The 24,140-nt window shown below is 39.8% G+C and overlaps 2 protein-coding genes across 6 annotated transcripts in view; one reads left to right on the forward strand and one right to left on the reverse strand.

The window, feature by feature from the left end:
- Nucleotides 1–400: 400 nt before the first annotated feature.
- On the reverse strand, nt 401–7,266 carry lcmt1 (leucine carboxyl methyltransferase 1). The gene is made up of 11 exons (XM_086140795.1): nt 6,761–7,266; nt 6,546–6,637; nt 5,455–5,576; nt 5,267–5,343; nt 4,499–4,560; nt 4,286–4,388; nt 3,011–3,131; nt 2,368–2,469; nt 2,177–2,268; nt 1,578–1,675; nt 401–1,059 (listed from the first exon to the last, which is right to left on the reverse strand). Exons 1-11 carry the CDS (start codon nt 6,844–6,846, stop codon nt 1,037–1,039), a joined length of 978 nt encoding a protein of 325 aa, XP_085996921.1. The 5' UTR covers nt 6,847–7,266; the 3' UTR covers nt 401–1,036.
- Nucleotides 7,267–10,097: 2,831 nt separating this feature from the next.
- Nucleotides 10,098–24,140, forward strand: part of arhgap17a (Rho GTPase activating protein 17a) — a 30,612-nt gene continuing 16,569 nt past the window's right edge. For 3 of the 5 annotated variants that reach the window (XM_086140984.1, XM_086140985.1, XM_086140988.1), the window contains exons 1-4: nt 10,098–10,283; nt 18,483–18,522; nt 23,757–23,861; nt 24,099–24,131. In XM_086140984.1, the coding sequence (XP_085997110.1) occupies nt 10,231–10,283; nt 18,483–18,522; nt 23,757–23,861; nt 24,099–24,131 (231 nt within the window). In that variant the 5' untranslated portion in view covers nt 10,098–10,230. The remainder of the gene's footprint in view (nt 10,284–18,482; nt 18,523–23,756; nt 23,862–24,098; nt 24,132–24,140) is intronic. The other 2 variants (XM_086140986.1, XM_086140989.1) reach the window with 1 other exon arrangement.

Consider the following 24,140-nt stretch of genomic DNA (forward strand, 5'->3'; position numbering starts at 1 on the left):
GCAAAATAGCAGCTTAGCAATATTTGCTATCCATTTTTTGGGTTGAGTATATGTGAAAATAAATAATCAATGCAAATTCTATAAAATGCTCAACCTGCAGTGACAAAATGTTTTGTGAAGTATAAAGGGTGAAATATTATTTGTTTCGCCATTTCTGCCGAACTCTCATGTGATCACCAGGTTTTTCTAAATACATAGGACACAGATTAGGACAAAGTCATGACCTTAATTGGGCTTAATTGGGCTTAATCTCTTTGCTTCACATCCAGTTTTGACACAAAACAATGACGTTGGATTATCTCAAGATGAATATTAGATTTAGAAAAGTTCCAGGACCCAAAAGGTTCTCTAAGCAACAGGTGCTTAGATATGAAGGCCATAAAAGGGAAAGCTGATATCAGTCTTAATACACAAAAGTTTTTATTCGAGTGAACATCTTTCCAATATAATCCGTAAATTCACTCGCCGTGTCCTCTTGGTAAAACTACTGCATGAAAAAAAAACACTTCATGGGCAAATGCAAGTTAACCAGGACCAGTTTACCATGTATGCAATTATTGCATTTTAACACTTGCATGCATGTACGTTCAGAAGGCGTGTGAAAGAAGTGCAACTCATCAATAAATAAAATAAAAATGGCACATAAAGATGAGGACGATCAGAGGAAATCAGAAAAATGCTTCACTTCTTTCAACATCTGGCTCGCTGATTTTCAGTAAGTATCTTGTGAAAGATAAAATTCCCGCAACTGAGTCAATGAAACAAACTTAATCCACCTTTGCAGTTTTAAGAGGTGACATCACAACAGGTTTCCAGATCGCTCATCCCCCACATTGTGTAGCTGTGCAAGGGTTTCCATGACGACGACGTATTTTGCTGATGAGGACCTTTTCACATCGACACAGCTCCCAGACGTGGACTTGACGGCGAGTATGGATTTCCTCTTTCACAACATCTCCTTTTACACGTATTCTCTTCTTGTTGATCTTGGCCTCAGCACGCGTCACTCTGACCACACAGCCGAGAGCTTTTACCCTCAGAACGTCAACTGTGACAAACCTGAGGAAACAGAACACAACCTGTTCTGGGAAATGACCAAGATGGGGACACCTTGGACAGGGAGGATGGATGGAAATGTCACAAAACAGAGTAAATAATCTGACAGACAACACGGCGCCATGGATGACCCTGGAATGCAGGTCAAATCAAAATTAATCTATATGAACTAGAACAGTGTACACATTCTGAAATAACTGACCGTTTTAATTCTGTCATTAGCTCTGGGTTTGTGTGTATATATTTATGTACATACACACATACCCAGAGCTACTACTTTGAGTTCGATCACCGTCTTGGGGGATTTCAAGTCAAACGTTAAAGTTCAGAGCTCAACCGAGAGGTGCAAAATCCAATCAAAAAAGGAAGAAAGAAACCACAAAAACTTAATTTTAAATGCTTGTTTTAAAGAGGCAAAGCAACACTTGGTGTTGACTAAAGAAATCATTAAACTGAAGTTTGTTTGGTTTTTATATATTGGGAATTTATCATTCTTAAGCTGGAACATATTGGTTCATTACCCAGACATAGTTTGTCCTTGGAGGCCCAGCAGATACTGTAGTGCTGAAGGAGTTGTTGCAGCAGTTCCTTCTCATCTAGGAACTCCAGACGCTCAATTCTGTAGATTCAACAGCACCGTTTAAAACAGTTTTTGATTCATTTTTACCCCCAATTTATTCCCTAGAGAGGAGAACAAAATGCAAAAAAGTAGAAAAGGGCTCCAGCCCATCACAACTGTGATGCTCTTACTGGAAACGGGCTAAGTCATCAGTTTGGATACCAAAGATCTTTAGCTTTTTAGCTTTTATTTATGTCTGAATTGGACCAAAATTATCACAGGATTAACAGTGGTGGAATCTTGCCAAAAATAAATATGAAGCCACAGGCTGACTGACATTATGTTTGTAGCCTGGCCAACCAAACCCTTAAAAATCTCTCAAGGCAGGCCTTAGGAATCTGTAGGACCCAAAATGAGAAAAAAAAAATAGAAACGTACGAGACAAAATAAAAGTATATACATAATCGAAGAGGTTATTTTACTGAGCTCACAAACAATGTTTTTTTTAATACAAACTTATTTCAGGCGTGGGACTGAGTGTTTGTGGTGTGGTGTTGTTACCTGGCAACATCATCCTGGGGAAGCAAACTGTAGACCGTCATCATGTCCAGCGCCTCAGCATGGTCCCAGCCGGTCTTTAAAAAACGCTCCCTCTGTAAGCACCAGACACTATTGTCAGGACATTTAAAAAACTAAGACATGGATGGACAACATATGGCAAGTGGTAGAGGGTGCGCAGCTTTAAATGTTACCTGGGAGTCCAGAGACTGGCAGGCCTCCACTCCGGCCAGGGTGCACTGACGCCGCTGCAGGTTTTCGATCATCACCTGGCCAAAACGATCACTCATGTTCACCTGCAGACACAGACGAAGTCAGTTTAGAAGGGTTGGTTGCCTGCTGGTCAGCGAAGACTGTTAGGTATCAAATAGGTATTGCTATATAAGGACCCGTTAACACCTGCTGCATTGACAATTGTGAAAACATTACGAGAAAGCCCAATGAGGTGACCTTACAACATATTTGATCAGTTTCCTCTTCAGAACTGTCCCGCTATCAGTTCTTTTTTAGGTGGTTGTCTGCAATTGCCTTGCGATTCTGGGGCAAATCTGTGCTTTATATTACTTTTGTTTATTTTCTGTCATCATTTGATGATTTTCAGGTATTTTCTTGATTTTTGGAGAATTCATTGGGGCTTTTATTGTATTTTTTTTTCTTCAAGATTATTACTTGCCTGTCAATTCATAGCATTGTTCCATAATCAGAAACCAACAATTTCAACAACAGCACTACCAACATGACCCAAACCTGAGAGGATGTTAACAGTAAAGATAAACTTTATTATAAATTAAAAAAAGATACTGCACATACTGGGAATTTATCAATTGCCAGCTCTACCTGTTCATAGTTGATGAACATGGCCGTATGGAAGGTTTCAGCTGCCCAGTGTATTAGATTGGCGGACTGGCTAGGCGTCATGTAGACCAGCACACACTCCGACAGCAGCAAAGTTGGTAACCTGGCAAGGCACACCAGCACACGTAAAACAAGCGGAGTGTCAGCGGCGAAGAAAATAGTTGCTTAGACCACTGCAGGACACACACTGGAACCAATTCAACACACAACTACATGTGTAAGTGACAACATTGTTCAAAGTGCACTAAAAATATCTGAATAAAAGTAGACCATTTCATCTCTTAGTAAACAGGTTATAAAGCAGATTCTAGGACTTTATGATAATTACTCTCACTCACTAAATGCAAAGGAAACATAGACATATAGAATAAAGCCTGTCAAGTCTCCTCGGATACATAAGGATACGGATGTCGGTTGTTAGTCGAGGTATAGGCGCCTGACGTGTGTTTCCCCGCCACAGAAAACATCCTCCCATTCCAAACGGGAATTGAGTGCTATTGTACATTTGCCATAAAGTACCACCTTCTACTGTTAAGAGATACTCCACCCAGATTCTTTGTGCATCTGTCAGCCCCAAAACTGAGTACTGCATGCTTATATAACCGAGTCCTTCAGTTAAAAAACCTTTGACAAACAACTACGTAACCAAATCATCACCTGATAAATCTTAAACCACTCTGCTCACTTTCCTGAAATATATATCTTAAATACTCAAACTGTGCTAGTTTTCACATTTTTGTATAAAATGAAAATTTGAGCCAAATTTGCCAAAACAAAACCAAAAAAACCCAATCAGGCCAACAAGTTTCCAATGGGTAAAAACAAAAATATTTATTTCAAAAATTACAGATACTTTTAAACCACCGAGATATCAAAAAGCAAGGTTCTATGAAACAAATAGAGTAAAATTATACCTCATGATGCTGTTATCTCAAATACCAAGTATTTGTTTTTGTATTTGATATAATACTGACCATAATTATATTGAAGAAAGAAAAAGAAACACATGAGGGGTGGAGTTTTCTTTAAATTAGGTTTCAGCTGTCAGGCATCAACACTGCGACCCAACAGCGACCCTGTTATCTGCAGCTATCCGCAGCAAAAAAAACAAGATAAGATTCAAAGACCTCTTGAGAGTGCTAAGAAAACAAATGACAGCCAGCAGGAGAGCTGCAGCAAAAATTAAACAACCTGATGGTCCATAGTCTAAATACTGCATCCAATGTTTGACATGGAATGGCCATGAAATGCACATACTCTGGGTCAAGCTGAAACTTCTTCAGTTTTTCGTCCAAGCCAGAAATGTCTCTGAGATCTGCGCCGATGATACAATAACGGTCAGAGTCCAGGCTGTGCGCATCTGGGAATCCAAACAACACAGAATTGGGAGAGAGTTAATGGTAGAAGGATATTCACTGTCTGAATTCATTAATCTGTTATGCATGAACCATGACGGTGTAACGATGTTACCTAGTAGCAAGGAGTCTGTGGAGTGGGTTTCAATGAGAGGTTTAGACAGGGGTGGTTTTGTCCTGGTAAAGGAAATAACTGCTTACTAATACAAAACAAACTGACATTTGGCAAAAGAAAAAAAAAACTCCAACATTTATAATATCTCTGCATTTGAAAACACTGACTGCTGTTTATAAATTATATATATAATCTTTGATATCATAAAATGTTTCGAAAGCTAATGGGAGATACATTATAGATTTGCTTTATTATATGGATGTTAGTTCTCCTTGGCTTCGTAATATTGGATATTTCTTTGTACTTGTGGTCAAAGCAAAATAGTTTGGACTGATTTAATAATCAGTATTATATTAAAGACTCATTTTAAATGAATAAACACTCATTATTAGTATACAGTTTCCAAAAAGTAAAGCTACGATAAACTGTTGATGAGACAGTCGACTACAATATTTTAAATGTTCAGAGGCAAATGTTTTTTTTTTTTTTTTTGCATGACTTTGTCTTCCTCTGCAGGTCATCATTGCAAATTGCACCCGGAGTCGCAAAGCTACGATCCCCTGGTAGTGCCTCCACCTGTGATGAGCTGCTGTTCATGACTAGTTATGCTAACCTGTTCATAAAGTAAGATTTGCATTTTTAATATGCAATTTCATTTTTCACCAGTGTTGAAAAGTTTTTGATGCAATCATTCTGACAAACCTGCAATTTAAAACCTGCTCCTGTACCATTATATGATAGGTAACAAGGATCATCTGTCAGTCTTACTTTATGTTGTGAATTTTTCTGGCAACAACAGTTGGGAAGTCAACTTCAAAAAACTTCTTTGGCATGACGTTTTCATCCTGTAACATAATAACACTCAGACAAAAATGCTCACTCGGGTGCATTTGATGCGCCGCGGTTGGATCAAAGAAATATGAGAAGGGCCCACATTTTGACGGTTAGGTGCAAACCTTTAGTCTCCAAAACGTTGTGTCCAGTCCTGCACCCAGGTTGATAACTTGACATTCGCACTTTGTTTTTCTCAGAAATGCATCAAGGAGATGATTAACACCTTGAACACGGCCATAGTAACCTGTGAGATAAGATGGCCATAAATGTAAATGATAAAACACACAGGTAGAAATTGTTGAGAAAAATGACAATTCTAGGTGTATAAAGAACAAATAGGTTGATGTCACTAGCACAATAAATATAAAAAAGTTCCTGTATTCAACATTCAGAGATACAGCATCACAGGTCTCACTTTTAAAAATACAATTTTACAAAATTTAGAGTTTAAAGAAAAGCAAATTATCGAAACAATTGTAGGTCATTGATAATTCTTTTAGCTCTGTTTTTTCTGCTGTCAAATGATGGATTTCAGGTCATCAAAATGTGATTTAAAGGTACCTTTAGCTGAATTCAGGCCATTTTTGAATTAAAAATACCAGTAAATTATCTAAACCATAGCGGATCATTGATAATTCTTTTAGTCCTGTTTTTTCTGCTGTTAAATTATGCATTTCAGGTCATTGAATTTTGATTTAAAAGTACTTTTGGTTGAATTCAGGCCATTTTTGAATTAAAAATGCTAGCAAATTATCTAAACCATCGCAGGTCATTGATAATTCTTTTAGTTCTGTTTTTTCTGCTGTTAAATGATTAATTTCAGGTCATCCAATTGTGATTTAAAGGTACTTTTAGCTAAATTCAGGCCATTTTTGAATTAAAAATACTGAATACTTTTACACCCTTTCAAATAATCTCTAATAAAATCCGCAAAATATAGCCACACAATGCACAGCAAAAATTTACAGTACATCTAAGTAATTTAATGCCAGTACTGTTATTCTTTGCAAATGGATTGCTGCATTTCCCCTTACTCAATAGTGCACAAATAGTAAGGCCATAGAGAGCAACGAATTAACACACTGGTCATAAAGCACAACCTGCAGGCTGGGCTCGATTGTGGTCCTATTTTTGTGCAGCTTATAAATATGGTAACTTTAAGCTATGTGATTGCACATGTCCAGTACGAGAAATACAAGAGGGAAACACTCGCCTCTATTGATTTCAGGTGCCTTCCGCTCGCCCACGGATCTCACAAAGTACTGGATGTAAAGATCTTTCCAGTAGCCTTTGCTGGAAGCGAACCTGGAAAACAATCAACGCTCTGAGCGAGGGGGTGTTTATACTGCATTAGACGGACGCTTCCATGGGGAAGTTGCAGGCGCAGCACCAGCACCTCTCCACGCTGCCAACCTGCCAAGCCCTCACCTTTTACATGTGGTTGCATCGTCACACGTCGCCCTCACCGCCTCGTCCGCGGTGTCCGAGTCCGCGAAGGTCTGCCGAGCTGCCATGACTGATCGCTGTTTTTACTCGATTATACTAACACGAAATCTGTTTGCTTTGCATAATCCTTTCCACTTTCTTCCCTCCGGCTAGCAATAACAAGCTAGCTGTCCGGCTCGGCTCGTCAGCTGTGTGTAGGAAACCAAACGCGGAAGAAGAAACGGAAAACTGATACCATAGTCGTATGCTTTCATAAAATCATAAAAATTGGGTTTTAATGACAATGAGCTGTACTAAAAATAAAATATGATACCATTCAATTGATACTACGTAGCCATTTGTGTAGCCCGCTCAAACCGGAAACAATACTCAAAGACTTCCGGTTCTACACCCTTCAAATTAAAAGATTAACGATTCTACATTATTTAACAAAAAATATTTTTAAAGATTTTTTTTTTTTTTAATCAGAGAAGACAGACAGACTGGCTCGATTCATTCGGGCTTAACACACGCACACAAATCCGCACTACCTGTATGTCTGTCGGTAGATAGAAAACAGCTGAAGACAAGCATCAAAAACCACTTTAAGATTACATGATGATACTTGGCAGGAAGTCGGCGTGTAGACCAATAAAAAACTAAATCCAAGAAGTGGATAGATGCCAACCTTTTGTTGGTTTAAGATTTTTGATAAGACAATATTATACACAATTAAAAGAGTAAAAGGAGATTATTGTGAGTGGGAAAATGCCACTGCTACAACAAGCAAATAAACAATAACAAAACAGTGTTCCTTTGTGACTTCTGAGTTTAGTTTTGACACACATGATGTACACATGATGTAGCACTGTAAAAGTTCCCTACAAATGAGAGACACTTATCCTGCTTTGGAACAACTTCAGGGGGCTTTAAAATCCATTTGTGGTGTCACACTAAGGGGAATCCATACAGCTGGAGTCACACTAAGGGGAATCCATACAGCTGCAAAGCCTCCGGCTCATTCGCCACATGCAGATCTATAAAGCCTGACAAATAATAGTTCTTCACTGGGTGTCCTGCCAGAGCTGTCTGTACCAGAAACATTATGGCTGCTCACAACAATATCCTACAGAGAGAAGAACCACAGCAAGGAATTACATTTTAACTCCGTAAAGCTTGTACATGGAAAAGCATTTTGTGTCCAATGATTGAACTGTTTGAAAGTTTAGATATTCACATGACAGCAGATGCAAACATCACAATGTGGCAGCCCAAGCTTCCATAGCACTGTGCTTATATGCCACATATTGGCTCATGATCATCTGAAAGCCGTGACTCTACTGCCGCAGTCTGTGATTCCTGAAAGAAGTCTGTCTAAGTAACTAAGACATTTGTAGGCCTCCTATTTCTCTGTCAATGACAAGCCATAAGCACCATCATACAGTGTAACTGACTCAAAGAAAATGTCGAGATCTAATTTCAAAGACTTGATTTCTACTTGGTTAACACTGATTTCCTCTAAACTTATGTCCTCCAAGGCCTTAATAATTATGCATGTCCTCCTTTTAAAAAAAGGAAATGAACAATATTTCCACATTCATACCGTAATTTTAACAAATGTTTTACAGGAATCTCCCCGAGGATTAAAAGTAGCAACAAAGAGATTCTGAACACAAAGTTTTAATTGAAAGACCAGTTGGTTTGGATAAGAGATGTATAGGTATCACTGTAATATTTCCTGGCCAACCCTTATCCATTAATGTTCTATGGTGGTTTTTTAGGGTGTGGTGATAATTTGCTTTTAACCAGCCAAAAGCGGTGCATCATTTGCCAGTAAAGTTCTACTGACATCATTGTGGTGATGTCACTGTCGGGAGAGCTCCACTGCTGCATCAGCAGATGTCCTTGCATAGTTAGAATTGATTTTTGTAAATGCAAGTATCTCCCCTCTTGTTTCTGTTGGCAATCAGGTTGTTATCATTGCTGGGTATCGCACTCTTCATGCAACTACACTTTGTAATTATTCAAGGTGTCATTGGCAGTGCAAACAGGTCTATCAAATGTTGCGTCTTATCCACCATGGGATAAGAGTAATGTTTTGGAGCAGTGGTGTAGTTTTGATGGGGGCGGGGGTGAACTTTATTCTAGTTAACATTGCAAGAAATGCTACAGCTCATTGGCCTGTTCATTGCTCATTGGCCTTCGTCAATGAACCAAATCACAGAAGAAATTTTTTCAGTCAGCCTGCATGTGTGTTATGTTTAAAATGTGCTAAAGTGTGTGTGTGTTTGTAGCAGTGGAGTAGTTTTGATGGGGGGGGGGGTGGACTTTATTCTATTTCATTTTATATTATTCTATTCTATTTCTAGCAATGCTACAGCTCATTGACCTGTTGCTTGAACATCCTTCATCAGTGAACCTAATCACAATAGCAGTGTTTTCAGTCGGACTGCATGTGTGTGTTATGATTAAAACGTGCAGTGGTTGATATTAAGTGTGCGTGTGTAGCAGTTGAGTAGCTTTGATCGTGGAGAGAACTTTATTCTATATAACATTCATAACAATACTACAGCTCATTGAACTGTTGCTTAAACATCCTCCGTCAATGAACCAAATGTCAAAAGTAGTTTTTTCAGTCGAACAGTATGTGTTTTGCGCTTAAAATGTACAGTGAGAGATTTTAAATGTGTGTGTGTAGCAGTGAAGTAGTTTTGATGGGGGGGGTGAACTTTACTCTATTTAACATGGCTAACAATGCTACAGCTCATTGACCTGTTGCTTGAACACCCTTCGTCAGTGAACCAAATCACAAAAGCAGTGTTTTCAGTCGGAATGCATGTGTGTGTTATGTTTAAAACGCGCAGTGGGTGATGTTAAGTAAGCGTGTGTGTGTGTGTGTGTGTGTGTGTGTGTGTGGGTTGCCGGAGTGTCCAGGGGGAGGTGGTGCTGGCCCGCTGGCAGATGTGGCAGAGCGGGACGCTACTTCCTGCTCTCCGCCGGCGCAGAGGTGAGCGGCTGCTGCCTGACTGCGCGCTTCACTCGGCTCTACGCTGCTGTGAGAGAAAGCGGCCGGCGGATTAAACGCTAGCTCCTCGGCTAACGGTCAACGCAGCGAGCGAGTGGGGGGAGAAAAAAAAAGCAAAAACATGGAAAGCCGCGGGAGCCAGTGAAAGTTATCCAGGACTTCTCTCGGGAACCCAAATACCGAAGAAAAAGAAGATGAACGCGGATAATGACGTCGCTTTACTCTGAAAGTTCCACTTGGGAAAGGCTAGCTTAGAAAGCTAGCGGGGCTACGAACTATTTTTAATTGGCTCCGGGGGCTCCATGGCTCTCCCTGGTTTCTCCCTGTCATAGCGACAGCTCGGCAAAACTCCGAAACGCGGTGGGAGAGGCTCCGCGAACTTCATGACAAACCCGAAACCCGGCTTTGAAGCGCAACTTCTGAAGACTTCGCTGGCAAGGGAGCGACAATGAAGAAGCAATTCAATCGGATGAAACAACTCGCCAATCAAACGGTTGGCAGGCAAGTATCGAAGTCGCTTGTTTACGGATTTGTAGCTCATTAGCACACTAGCATGTGTTTCCGATTCATCCTTAAAGGATCCTTCAATGTGGGAGCCTTCTCACCATCTTGCTTTCATAACTGTCCCCACCGAAAAGTCTACTTTTTAGCCGTTGAGCGCAACTTGGCTGTAAAAATAGAGAAATCACATGAACGGGGGAGCTAACAAAAATCTAATCAGTGCAGACAGGGGCAGTCTTATGAATGGATGTTTGCATGACGATAGTCGGGACCTGAAGAGTACAGGCTCCTAATGAAAGTGGATAAGGATGATCACGCAAGCCTCCCATCAGACATCCTTCTCCAAATATTAATCAGACAATCTGCTTTTGAGTTAAGTGCTGGGTGAGAAATACACGCCAGCGATCGTCCACAATTGAGTCAGTCACTTTCTTTCATGAAACGCTGGTTTCACTCAGCAGAAGTTGCTGGTAAAAGCTGGACAATAAAGAGTGACTGATGAGTGCAGGTTTGTTGTTTTTTTTAACCTATTTGTTATCTAAAGTTATTCCAACACTGTCAACAGATGCTGACAACCCCCTTTTCCCCGACTAAATACATGTTCATTCGAAACGGTATTGTATTTTTTTTTGCAAAATGCCCCACAATAATCAAGAAAGCAGTTTGTTTTCTTTGGCATGTTTTGGTCAAAAAAATCAGTTTGCTAGTCGGACTCTTTTTCCAAATCAACTAGCGTAGACATCCTCAACACCTACATGTTAATTATTAACAACTCCTTACAGGGTTGTAATGAGTGAGCAATGTTGATTGTCCTTTATCAAGCAAAAGGTAGTCTTAACGTTTGGATAATGACGCACCTCAACATGTGGTACCCGGCTGAGTGAAAGACTTGAATAATTGACAGAAACCTACCTTTTATCTTTGTTCAACCTGTTTTTTAAGCTACATGGTCTATATAAAGTCTTGGTTAGACTGATGAGTCTTCATTCACCTCCGTTTCAACGTTGCAGTTTTGCTCTGTGCTCTTTCATCATGTTTTATCATTAAAGTGAGAATGTATAAGCTATGAACATTTTTTTATATATATGCTATTGTGATAAAACTCAACTAAAGCAGTTCTAAAATATTTTGATGCTAGCAGTAGCATATATTGAGGTAAATATCTAGCTGCAGTACAGTATACTGTAGACCTTCAGTGATCTTACATGCAGTGTTCCTCTGTTGCAATTTCTAGATGATGATTTATTTCATGGTGTTACTTTGACTGTTGTAGGGATGAAAGCAGGTGAGAGTCTCTGTTAGACTGGGAAGAGAATTTATAATTTTTCATTCAAAAGTTATTAAAATACAAGGCAGAAATCAGATCTCATAGACTAGTTTTATGCAGTAGAAGAGCTGGTTCAAACCCTGCACATGTAGCACAGCTACCTTTCACTCTGTGCTGATAAGGTGTGAGCAATGCTTTCTCAATGGTGCTCTCTCACTGACATCACACAGTGTACAGAATACAGTGTAAATGTGCTTTGAATCCTTACCTGTGTTTCACAGCAAGAGGCTGTGATGTAGTATTTCGGTTTATCGGCCTAGTTTACATGAAGAACCAACAGCATATTCTGCTGTGTTTGGCCCTGTAAACGAAGGGGAGATTATGTCGCGTGATGAAAAACAATGTCTGCAATACCAAATGTCTAACACCGCTATTGCTTCAGCCTGGACTTGTGTGTACAGCAGGGTGCACTGCGTCAGAGGATGTTTTCATCTCTGTAGTTTGGCTTTCAAACACTTGTTTGTGTGTGTGTGTTTGTGCCTGTGTGTGCACGTGTGCGTGCGTGATAGGGTGGGGGTGGGTCAAAAATGTTTAGCACCTCGGGCAGACAGTTGGTGCACCCAGATCTGGATGGTACCAAATAAAACTTGTGATAGGCTGCAAACAATGCTGTGTCGTTGTATAACAGGCAGAGGCATCACTGCCAAATCTACACATTAGGGCTGGATAATTAAACAAAAAATGTTTGAACAATTAGTCAGCAGACTAATTTTGTTTATATCAGTTAAGGTAATGGTTTCCCTTATGTTTATATTGTCGTTTTCTTCATGTGCATGCCTATTCCAGCTAACAGTATCATGGTCGTAGCTCTCACCCTGTAATGGATCATACCATTTGAGAATGCCATGCTGTCAGTTGGACAGTATGGCTTCATTGGGAGCTGTACGCATGCCAAAAAGAAGCCTAATATCAACACTGCAAAAGAGTAAGCAATCCAAAAAAATGCAGAAAATTAAAAGAGTCTTTTGATCATTGCCATGGCTTGCATTCCCCCCCCCCCACACACACACAATGGGAAAAGAAAAAACATGTCCCATCACCTGTCACTTCATAGGTGTAGATGAAATTTTCTCAACATCTGGTACACAGATCTCTCATAGAGTGGTGCTTTTAGACAGGATTCAACCAAATCCTGGTGCTGTTTCAATCACTTGCTATTCATCAGTGTTAGTGGGATTCTCAAGGTTATTTGCGTGGCATCGCCATGTGAAACTTTATATTCAGACAGTGGTGGGATATCCCACCAACAGAATGTGTTTGGATTTACTTCTTTTTACTCTATAGTGGTGGGACTATACTGCACCGGAAAGCCCATCACACCAGCAATCCCCCCCTCTCCTCCATCTTCACAATGCTACAGCATCTAATCTACTTGGCTACCACATTGTGTGACTTCAGGCCCCACTATCTGGTGCAGATTCATTTTAATCATGATAAGATTTAATTTTCAGTCTATCTAAAGTTGCCAGTATAAAGTGCTATTTTTGATAGACCCTAATGGATTACTTAATGGAAAGTGTGACCAGTGAAAAACAATTACCAAAAATCCACGAGTTCTTGATGCCATCTACCATCATCACTCTAAAGACATTACAAAGGGATTTTGTGAAAAGTATTAGTCATTAGTTAACATTTCAGAAACTTAATGCAATCACTGCTATTTCCACAGTGGGATCATGGAAATTATCCAGCACACACTAAGCACGGGAAGTTGTTAACAGCCTGGTTTACTTCAGAGAAGCAAGGTGCCAAGTAATTGACCCTTTGCCATTAATGTAGTGTTTATTTAACGGTGACGCTATCAGGAGTGTCTAAAAAGTCTACCAAAAATGTTTTTACACCCAAAATGCAGGACCAGGGAAAAAAAAGAGGGCAGCTGGAATACTTGTAATTTCCTCAGTGAATTGAGCCAGCAGTAAATTAGACTTGGAGAGAGCATAATGCAGAAAACAGACAATTCTGTCTGCAATACTCTTGCTGTTTTGCTCAAACAAGGAGAGTTCAGCCCCCATGTGTCGATAAATTGGCCTTCTTCAATGACTGACATGTCAATGTTTGGATCAGGGCAAGTCCATAACATGTGTCTTCCTTGTGTGTCCGTGTCTGCACAAGTAGGGAGAGCTGAGGCCTGCTCCGCTGCCCCCTGGGTTCCTGTGATTGTGCGAAGTCAGAACACTGTGTCCGGCAAGCAGCCGTTCGGAGGAAATCTCTCCTCCTTCTTCTGCAAACAGGAAGCTGCCTCCCAGAGAGAAACTAGTGCTTTCTAGAAAGTTGGAATGAGAGAGGGAGAGAGAGAGAGAGCAAAATAGCATGTGATTCATGCCAGAGAACAGAGTTTTTGGTTGTTATCTGAAAACTTCCATGTTCACTGCAGGTCAGTGCTGCAACCATAGTAACACCTCTGAAGAAGATAGGGCATTATTGACTGCCTGCCCAAAGATAAAATAACAGTCTTGCTCTGCAGACCAAGATGAGATAAAAAAAAATGATGATTGAGAGGTTACTCTTTCTTTTGTTTTTTTTGGATAATGACGATTTTTTTTCCTCTGGAGGCTGTTTGTTCTCATTGTGTGCTTCAATCACTATTATCACAGGGTTTTCAAAAAGAGGATATATTGCTTTCAAAACAAGGGTTAGAAGTCAAGTGGAAACGAACTGGAGAGTATACCCAAAAAATGTGTGTTTTCATTCGCAGGTTGAAAAGATTGATTATGAATTAGTTGACTTTGTTTGTTTATGTTATAATAACCTTGTCATCTAGAAAAAGAAGTTGAAAAATGCTCCAAAATATTTTAGATAAATATAATTTCCAGATTGAAAATGTTTTTCTGAGGCCTTGTTTGTTCACCTCAGCATGTGGCAACAATTTCCACCTTTTTCCCAAATCAGCTTTCCAATTTCCTGATATGTTGCATATTACATTAGTCTAATTGCTACATCATTTTGAATTTATTTGGGTTGGTGAGGTAATTGCTCTGCAAGAAGAGATTAACGTTGTACAATATCAGCAAAGCAATGAGATTAAAACTACACAACTAAAGCTGGAATCATTTAATGTCAGGTGTCCTGGGAATAAATATCGCAAGAAGTCACCTTTTTCTACCTGTCACAGAATGTACCCGGCCTTTACGACTGGCGCATTATAATCCGATGTCATATCCATCGACAGCACAGTCATATTATGCAATCCAATGCAGATTTGTTAGATGTACACAGTGGTGAGTCAGCTGAGGTGGAATCCTATTGAAAGGGCACTTTTCTCTTACGGATCAACCAAATGTCACTGTTCCTTTGTTGAAGCCAGGTGAGGTTTGGGTGTTTCCTGTGTATTCTTGGAGGACTAAGATAAGGTGTGTCAGCTTTAACACCTCCATTATCCTGCTAGTGATAGATGACACCTGTTGGACTGAGTGTGCTGTTGAATTTTTTTTTTTGATTTTTCTCACAGTTGCCTCAGTTGAGAAGCTGCCAGGCTTACCTCGTAGCGTGTAACTCTTCTTCATTATGTCCATTAAATCAGTTTCATAAATGACAGGTCAGACTAGGAAGCAAAGCACAGACCTCATTTTCAGACTTATAATATTTTCAGGATAGTTTTTGAGTGCAAAATTATTCTGAACATAATATTTGATAGTTTAGCCAAATCTTGATGTTTTTCTGTCATAAAATACCTTCAGGTTCGCCCTCTTGTTATACCCGACCTTGTCCAGGTGTAGCAGCCATGGAAAGGCTCACATAATCAGCTACGTTAGAGAGGATGCACAGGCTGAGTCACTCAATTATTCTTTCAGCTCCTTTCATCTGCATCCAGTATCCATTACCTTGTGCCTGAAGCTGCCAACTGTTGCAACCTTAAGAGGCAGACCCTCCCTTCCCTTAGCCCACTGATTGTGCTGAGTGGCTAGTAACAGACGCTCTATTGTGCTTATTGTTGCAGCGTACACTTACTCCGCTTCCACTGTGTTAGCCATGGTTACCATTAGACACCGCCGACCACGGTTGTCCTGCAAGGATCTCTTGTTCAGAAGTCAAATGCAAAGCACAGTGACATACTTTCTCTAAAGGCTCCAGTGAGGTGTGATGAGGGGTCATTTTCTCTTCCCGTAGGTCAGCTGATGCTAGCAAAACAATTGTTTGTTGTCGTTTGTCCTCTGTCCTGTCGACATGCAGTCTTGTTTTTACCTCTTCTAAAGTTTGTAGGATTGCAAATGTTGCTTGTGCATGTGAACATAATGCTCTGATCATCATTTCTCATCAAGCTTAGATCAGACTGTACAGAAACAGCCTAACTTGGTTTCCTTGTTCACATTAATGTGATGAGTATCCCTTGCTGCATTATGACTAGGCAGTTTGTGTTGTTCTGAGAAATGTTCGCTCATCAATTATACTTCATAATTCCTTAATTTGACTGGAAAAACTGGAGAACAAGAGATTACGGTAATAGGACAGAGCAATTGATCGGATTTTGGTCACAGTAAATTGCCCTCCCTTGATAATAAAATAGGATAATTAATGATGAAAAAAATGTAGGGAAAATGATAATTCACAAAAGAAAAATTATTTTGCCACATGCCACATTGATCTTGTTTTTTTTTTTTTTTTTGGTAAATGCAGCATCTTTGTCCTTCAGCGTTGGTCATCACATTGACACAATTTGAACGCCCTTGCTGTTTCTGAGGCTTCTGTTGCCCTGCAGTGAAATTGGTGTCAATATTTCCACATTGTTCTTTACACTAAGCTAAAAGATCCGTAATGCATGATGAGGACATATCAGCAACTTAACAGATGGTTTGTCATGATTAGCGGTTAGGGGGTAGTCTAATGTTACTGTCCTGCTGTGCTATTTAGTAAAATACATGACAGTACAGTGATGGTAGCACATCGTTCTGTTGGATAATCCTTAGTCATCAACAAATTTCTGAGAGGAATCCTGCAAGGCAAAGTGTTTGCCTAGTTCCAAGGCAAGACTTTATAAGCAAATAACAAATATAATGTTCAAACCCATGGCAAATTGAAACATATGAAAGAGAGTGTTTAGATGTAAATGCACTTTGAAAACTACTAATGTTAATGTATTTTAAATGATCATGGATAAATATTGATGAAGCCATAGTTTGTTGGCAAATATGGCTACTTTACATTGTATATGTGCCTTACACTATTACCTTATCCAGGCAAAATTAATATCATTGTATGTGAATGAATGGTTAGCAGTAAAACATTAAAAGGATTAGCCTTTTTAATGCATACATTGGATTTGAATGTTCAAGCCCTCAGCAAGAAGAGCTCTTTGGCGTATAGACTACACCAGAACATGGATTCCATTGTGCGGCTTCATAATCACGCTGTCTAAAGTGTGTGGCTCACATTTTTCCACAGCATGCTGGAAATCTTGCCTGTAGGTTTCTGTGGGTTATACAGCAGAATGGCTGTGACTCCTCTCCAGAGAATATATATTTCCATTCATGCCGAGCCTTTAGATTGCTTTGGTTTGCCACTTTGGAGTTAGTAGCCCCCCCCCCCCCAAACCTTTGTGTTTGTATTTCTTTCCGTCAAACCCCCAAACTATCATCCTGTCTCTGTCAGTTTCTCTTTTTTTCCCCCCTCCTCTCTACTGCTATGTTGTAATTGAATGCAGCTGTCTGCTGCCGGTATGAGGTTACTGTAGTTCATAGAGAGCATTTTTCGGAGAAGGAAGCAGACTTGCTTTAGTTTTTCGTACCCAAAATGCACGTATGCAAGTATTGATAGGACATTTCAAGGAGGCAGAACCTGCACTGCTAGGTTGGTCCAATTTAACTCTGGCCACCTCTTTACTGTTAAGGAGCAGGAAAAGTCCAAGTGTTGAAAAAATAAATGATCCGGCAAATTCCGATCGAACCCATCACTTTGATTTGTACAATCAAACATGTCCTATTCATCAAAAGACTCCTGAGGGGGCTAGCAATATTTGATTATTCAGAAATGCAGCTATTTGTAATATAGTGCGACGACTATAAAATTCTTGATGGATGGAGTTGATGTATGTCCCAAAGGGTGAACACACAGTAGGCCTGTTGTCTTTGACATTGGGAATACCTCCATATGAATGCTTTTGGTGTAATTTGATAGTCTGCACAAGCTCATTATGCTTATCATCTTAGACATGTAACCTTCCTTTTTCTTAAAGTTACTGTTTAAGTCATGTTACCTCCAGGCCTTTATTTCTTAATGGTGCTAATGTGTTTCCCACCCAGGAGACACAGATGCCACCAGCTTGTACAAGGTGTTGTAAAGCAGCAAGAACTGCGCCCAGGTTTCCCAGCCGTCTCCCTTTAAGTGAATCTAATCTGTCTGACCTCAACAAGCTCAACTATTAGTTTACTATTAATAGGCTAAGGCTGAGAACGGCTGTTTGGCCACTCGGTGCAAGACACTCATGAGCTAATTGTACCTGAAGGAAATCCTTTCTTTTTGTGCTTGACCACTTGAAAGACGTTGGAACAAAATCTCTGCATATGCGGATTTTAAAATGCGATTCAAGAATTCATGAAAAATGGGCAAAAAATGCATAAAATATGGGTTTTCATCCTGCTGTATTAGTTTAATCATCTAAATTACATGGTATTGGTAGAGTCTTCTGTGAATAGACCAGCCTGCTATTGAATGGTTGGGCCATAGTACCACTCACTCTTGAACCATTCCCAGGGATGCTCATTGGCATCCGTCACTGTACAAACTCTGCTTGCAAAACAGCCTCTCCTCACAGGTGTCTTTGGGCTGACAGATATATTCAGATATGTCAACACGGTGAATCAAAATTACTCATCTATTTACCGTCCTTGTTCAACTTTACTGATCGAGGTGTTTCTGTTGTTTTTTCTCACCCACAGAGCAGAGAAAACAGAAGTCCTCAGCGATGACCTGTTACAGGTAAATCATTAATGTGATTCTAAAGAGCTCTGACGAAGTCTAACCTTGAAAAATGGGAAAGCTGCATCTGTTGTGGCTAAAGCTACATGGGTTTATTCAAGTTATGATATCCATCTTTCTATTGCCTTTTTTTTTTTTTTTATCAGGAAACCCACTGACCATGCATGTCTATCACAGGCTGAGCACCAAAACAGTGGCAGTGAGGAGCCTAAACAGTTGAGAGAAAAAGCAGAAAAAGCAAATTGTTTGCCACCACACAGCAGTCGATATCAGTTTTTCCTCTTTGGTTATTGAGCACCAGCTGGTGAAGCGCTTGGTTTGACTAAATTGTCGCAGATTCATGGAAACATATTAACATTGCATTGAACTTGTTTTAGTCAAACAAACGCTCAGGCAAGCTGTGTATGGGTTGATATAAATCACTGTGTGTCAATGTGAAGTAGACACTCCCTCCTGTCGTGGCGGAGAGCAGATGAGCTTGAGATAAAATAATGGCTGCTCAAGACAGACATTCCCATGATGAAAATTGTCTTTTTTTGGGACTGGGTGTCGTTGTACATAGAAGTAAAACCCACTAAGCTGGTTCTGCATAGCTCACGCAATGTATGACAGAACTTAACATGGCCGGTATGATGAGTGGCAGACAGCCTGTCAGTGTTATATTCATAGCTGGGTTGGGCTGATGTTTTGATGGAAATACATGATAACACTTGGGTCTAATGTCTTTGGGATATGAAGTGATGATATTATATTGTGTCCAACAATTGACTGTCGCTGACGTTTGCGGAAAGGATTTCCCTGCCTTCACTCATTCAGATTCAGTGGTTATAATGTGACTGCTTATGTGTTAACCACAAAGTTTCTGCCTTAACCACATCCTAACAGACTGGGGGACAGGTGTGTTTACAGTGCTTGTGGTGAGGCTTTGTGCCAAAGACGTGCAAAATTTCGTGTCTCCCCTGGTATCATGGCTTTAACACTGTCTGTCTGTTGGAGGTTCAGCTTCACTCAGATTTATTGACTCGTGAATGAATGCCTTTTGTAGCAAAATGTAGTAAATGAAAAAAAATTATATTGACAGATGTTGGTTAAGTTTCTCTTAAGTGTGGAAGGTGTTAAGGATAATTCTCTGTCAAAATAAACAAATAAGACATTTTTCCCATCCTCAATATAGATATTGTAATAATTTCTAAACATTTTGAGATTCCATAACTCTTTGCTTTGGTTTTCAAATTTGCATTAGAGGTAAGCAATGTGATTTTCTCATCTGACCACATTGCTCTAGTAGTGTCATTTGCCGCTGTTCACTAATTCAGTAATGGAAAGTACACAATGATTTCAAAATCTTATTTTGTAAAAGCACCAAAGGTTGGCCCTACAATATTTTGCACAATTAGGATACCAGACCATTGTGCCAAACATTTGAACATATAACAATACCCCTTGAAAAAAAAAACAAAGGAAAAACTTGATGGAAATGTTCCCAGAAAACATGGTCCACTTACTCAAAATAATTCACCATGTAATGAGCAGTTCATGTGCAAAGTGTCAGTGTCAAGAGAAAATAGTTCCTCATTAAGCTGCTGACTTGAGGTCTGTCTTCTCTTCTTGAGTAACAGAGCCATGGTTTCTGGTAAAAGACAATGTTCTTCTGTGTTTTTTATTTTTGCATTACAGCACAAGTGAAACACTTCCCTTCCACTCTAAATTACAAAAAACAGACATCTCTTGCACCACAATGTCTTCAAAAATATAACGAACTTACACAAGTTACAAGTTAAAAAAGATGAATCAAAAGGGCTATAGACCGGAAAGGACTTTTTTTTTTTTTCTGGGATAATCAGCCCTTTCAGAGGGTATTTATTCCTGTAGTAATTTTGCAATACTGGTTTTTGATTTTGTAGCTTATGCAAGAATTTATTCTGATTTTCATGGTGCATTTTTAAAAATTCTTCACAGTAACAATTCTAGCCAGAAAACCTCTAATGATTCTCTGTCTGCTCTCATGTCTGTGAAGCGGAAGCTTTTGTCATCTCATCTGCAGTTGCTTTCAACCAACTACTCATAGTATCGGTCTCCGACTGTGGTATTATACTCCACTTTAACCAACTTTTTACTCCAGGTTTTTCTCTTAATCGCAGGCCATTTTTGCATGCGGTCTTTCAGGGTGGGAAAGGGTTTATCCTGCATTCTTGCACCAGCTGTCCATTCCTTGCTGCTTCTCTTTATAGCCGCTCATCCGCAGGAGGGTACTGCAAATACTTCACAAATACCAAAGTTCCTGCCTCTTGTGTTAGGCGTATGAGTCAGAGTAAAAGTCTAGCACAGCTCCCAGTTACAACAATGAATATTTTGTGCCATTAGTGACTTACTTAATAATTCCACCCAAATGCGTCATGTTAAGTTATTTTTGTACATTCTGGGCTTGTCCAGACATGTTAGCAACCTTTCACTTAGGAACCAATAAACAAACAGAAGCAAACAGACACTTACTCTGTCTGTATGGTCTTGTCCGTCATACTTTGTTTTGGGATTCCCTGGTATATGGTGCGTCATGGGGATTGACCAATTGTTGACCTCATCAGTCAACAGGAGAAAACCCCTCCCTCCTGCTTCTCAGCTCCCCTTGGCCTGGGTTCTCCCCTTTTTTTGGTCATGTGGTAACCTATGTGTCACACCATTTTATTACAATTATAGGAAAACACTCCTAGCCAAGCATCGCTTCTACTCATGCAGGAACGTAGGCCTCCAGTGCAGAGGGACGGGAATCCCCTGCTTGATTTGTGTCAGGTAGTAACATACTGGGTCTGAACATTGTTCCCAGGTTTTTAGCTATGAAAGCCTCTGTATGTATATTTGTACACTGTGTGTGTTTGGTAAGTTTGTATTTGACACAGCTGTTTAGGGAATGCCGAGGGGCATCATGGGTTGTGAATGACGTAAGATCTCAAGAGCAAAGGGAGGGAACGGAGATGGGGGAGGCGGCTATCTTTTGTGGAATTCCAGCTCTGTTCCGTTTTCGGAACTCTATTGTCTGGTATTTGGTTGATCCTCCCTCTGCATTTGTCATCATCCCTTTTCTGCTCATTCTGCCCTCCAGACCTCAGTGTTCCCATTTATATTTGGAACATTGTTTGTTCCCAACTAGTACATGTTTATGCCTTCTCCATGACCTACACACTGTACCTTCTCTCCTTGGTTGCGTGTTGTTGAGTTCATTAAAAATACTAGTTTGAAAAGGATTGTTGCAGAAGTTAACCAACTGGTAAGACCTGGAAACTTGATTAGGTCCTTAGCATCATCGCCTCCAGATCGCACGACTCTTGAGTTGAACCCTGCAGCTTGCATTAGTAATCGTTTCATGGGTTACTGGCAGTTAGCCAGGGCCCAGTGAGTACATGCCCCCAGTTCCAGAGGACTTTGCTGCTGTTTGTTTCGGTGGTTGTGTAGTTGCAGAGTTTTTGTTTTTTCCACAAAGAAATTGGATGCTGTTCGACGAAAGCCAATGTATTTGCACAAAACATAAACAACGGCCTTTTTAAACAAAAGACATTAACGTTACTTTTGCCTTTTTTTTATTATGCACAATAATGCCCAAAGGTGAAGTTTGATGTCATGAAGTTTCATTGGTCAAAGAGTTTATAGAAGGGCGGGGTATTCACTCATCTTAATTCAAGCTAAAAATTCTGACCAGCTGTGGGGAGGGTTATTCTCACAGCTTAGTCGTTATATTATCCATATGGTTATTTGCTCACATTTTGGCACAGTACTGTTGTCACTGGTATTATTTATTGTTCACACTGCAGAGGAGGGAGGGGTGTTAACAGGATTTGAGCTGGTTTGTGTTTTACAAATTATGGAGTTATGTTTTGGAATAACAACAGTTGAAACTTGAGTGATAAATTGCAGTAAATGAAATGGCTTTATATATTAATTCAAACACATGAAAAATGTTTGTCATGTCAGATATCAAAATACTGAGTGAGAAGGGTCAGACAGCAGCCTGAAGCCGAGCTTGCAGCATGTGACTTCCACCATTTACAACTCAATGTCTGCGTGTTTTAGTATGATATTTCGTATGATATTTCATATCAGCATGCTATGGTTATGATTTACAGTATCTACCGTTTTAATCAAAACAGAAAATTACTCCTGATTAAAAATTAACCTTTTTTTGTTGCTTTCAATTTGTGTCAAGATTACAGATATAGCCTGTTCCGTCTTTTGTGGTATTTGTCCACATATGTCTGTTTTGTAGCTCAAGACTACACAAAAGGCAACTCTTTTAGCACATTGTAATGATAAATTATAACATTTTTATATGCCTTCAACCTTTAATTTTTCTGACTTGTTGAAAAAGCCTCTGAGATATTCTTTAGATTTGTTTTCTTGAAAAAAAAAGCATGGTCATATTTATTCATATGTACTGCCAACTTAACGACTGAGCCGTCAGAATTTACAATCTCTCAGAGCCTAGCCAGATGCATGTTGATCATGCAAAGGCACAGACTAGGCACCAGCCAGGATGGGTCATAAATGTGACTGTTAATCTAAACATAGCAAAGAATTCTCTGCATATTTTCTTTGCGCTGACGATGCAGTAAGAAAACAGTTTAACTGTATCGCAAGCACCTGGACATTGAATAGTCATTCTGCACAGTTTCAGTTGGCCCTTGTTCTTAACCCAGAATAGCTCTGACTCCATCATTGACCAGCCCATCAATGACCGTATTATATCCTATCGGCCTAAAAGCACAGATGTGCTCTGTTTGGCCTGGCCAGCGCACAGGAGAAAGCCTGTGCAATCAAAAAGTCTTTTAACACCAAAGGATGCTTCGCTCATGGTCCCAGCCGAGTGACTGTTTCTATGGTGACACTTCTGAGAATACGAAGAGAGGATAGAGATTTGCAAAGGTTCAATTCCTTGCTTGTTTTTTGAAACGAGGCTTATTAATTATGGTTAGTCAATGATCCTGAAATACTTAAATTACCCATGAATTTTCCATACAGCCAGACACTGGATAATGATGCTTAATTGCTTCTGACATTAACTGAACTGAGACTTGGACTTGTACAAATGTGACAAGGCATAATAGAAGGATTACAATGTATTTTATTAACAAGGATGGCTTTATAATCAACTACTCATTGAGAGAAAGACTGCAACGGTTCTCCATTGGAAGCACAAACAACTTGCTTAATGCTTGCTCCTGGTTTTCTCATGGTTTGCACAGATTGAACGGCGAATGGAGCTGGTGCGAGTGGTGTCTCACAACACGCACAAGAGGATGGTCTCATGTCTACAAGGACACATTGGTGCCGATGCTGAGAAAAGACATGTAAGGCATCATCGTGGTAATATTTCTTTGTGACACTCGACATGTATGCTTGTAAAAAAAAAAAAAAAAAAAAAAATTGGTGTATTCTTGTTCTTTTTTTTTTTTTTTAAATCATTGCAACACAAATCTTAGTTTCTTTTGTTTCAACTAAAAATGACTCACTAGTATCCACAGTAGACCCCCACAACATGATGTCTCTTGTGTTTTCTACCCCACAACACACAACGTGTTATACAGTCTGTACCACGCCTCTATACGGGAAATGGTCAGGTAAAACCA

This window comes from Fistularia commersonii, chromosome 33 (genome assembly GCF_037954325.1).
Source record: "Fistularia commersonii isolate RoL2024-O1a breed Wild chromosome 33, RoL_Fcom_v1.0, whole genome shotgun sequence".
NCBI classification, from domain to species: domain Eukaryota; kingdom Metazoa; phylum Chordata; class Actinopteri; order Syngnathiformes; family Fistulariidae; genus Fistularia; species Fistularia commersonii.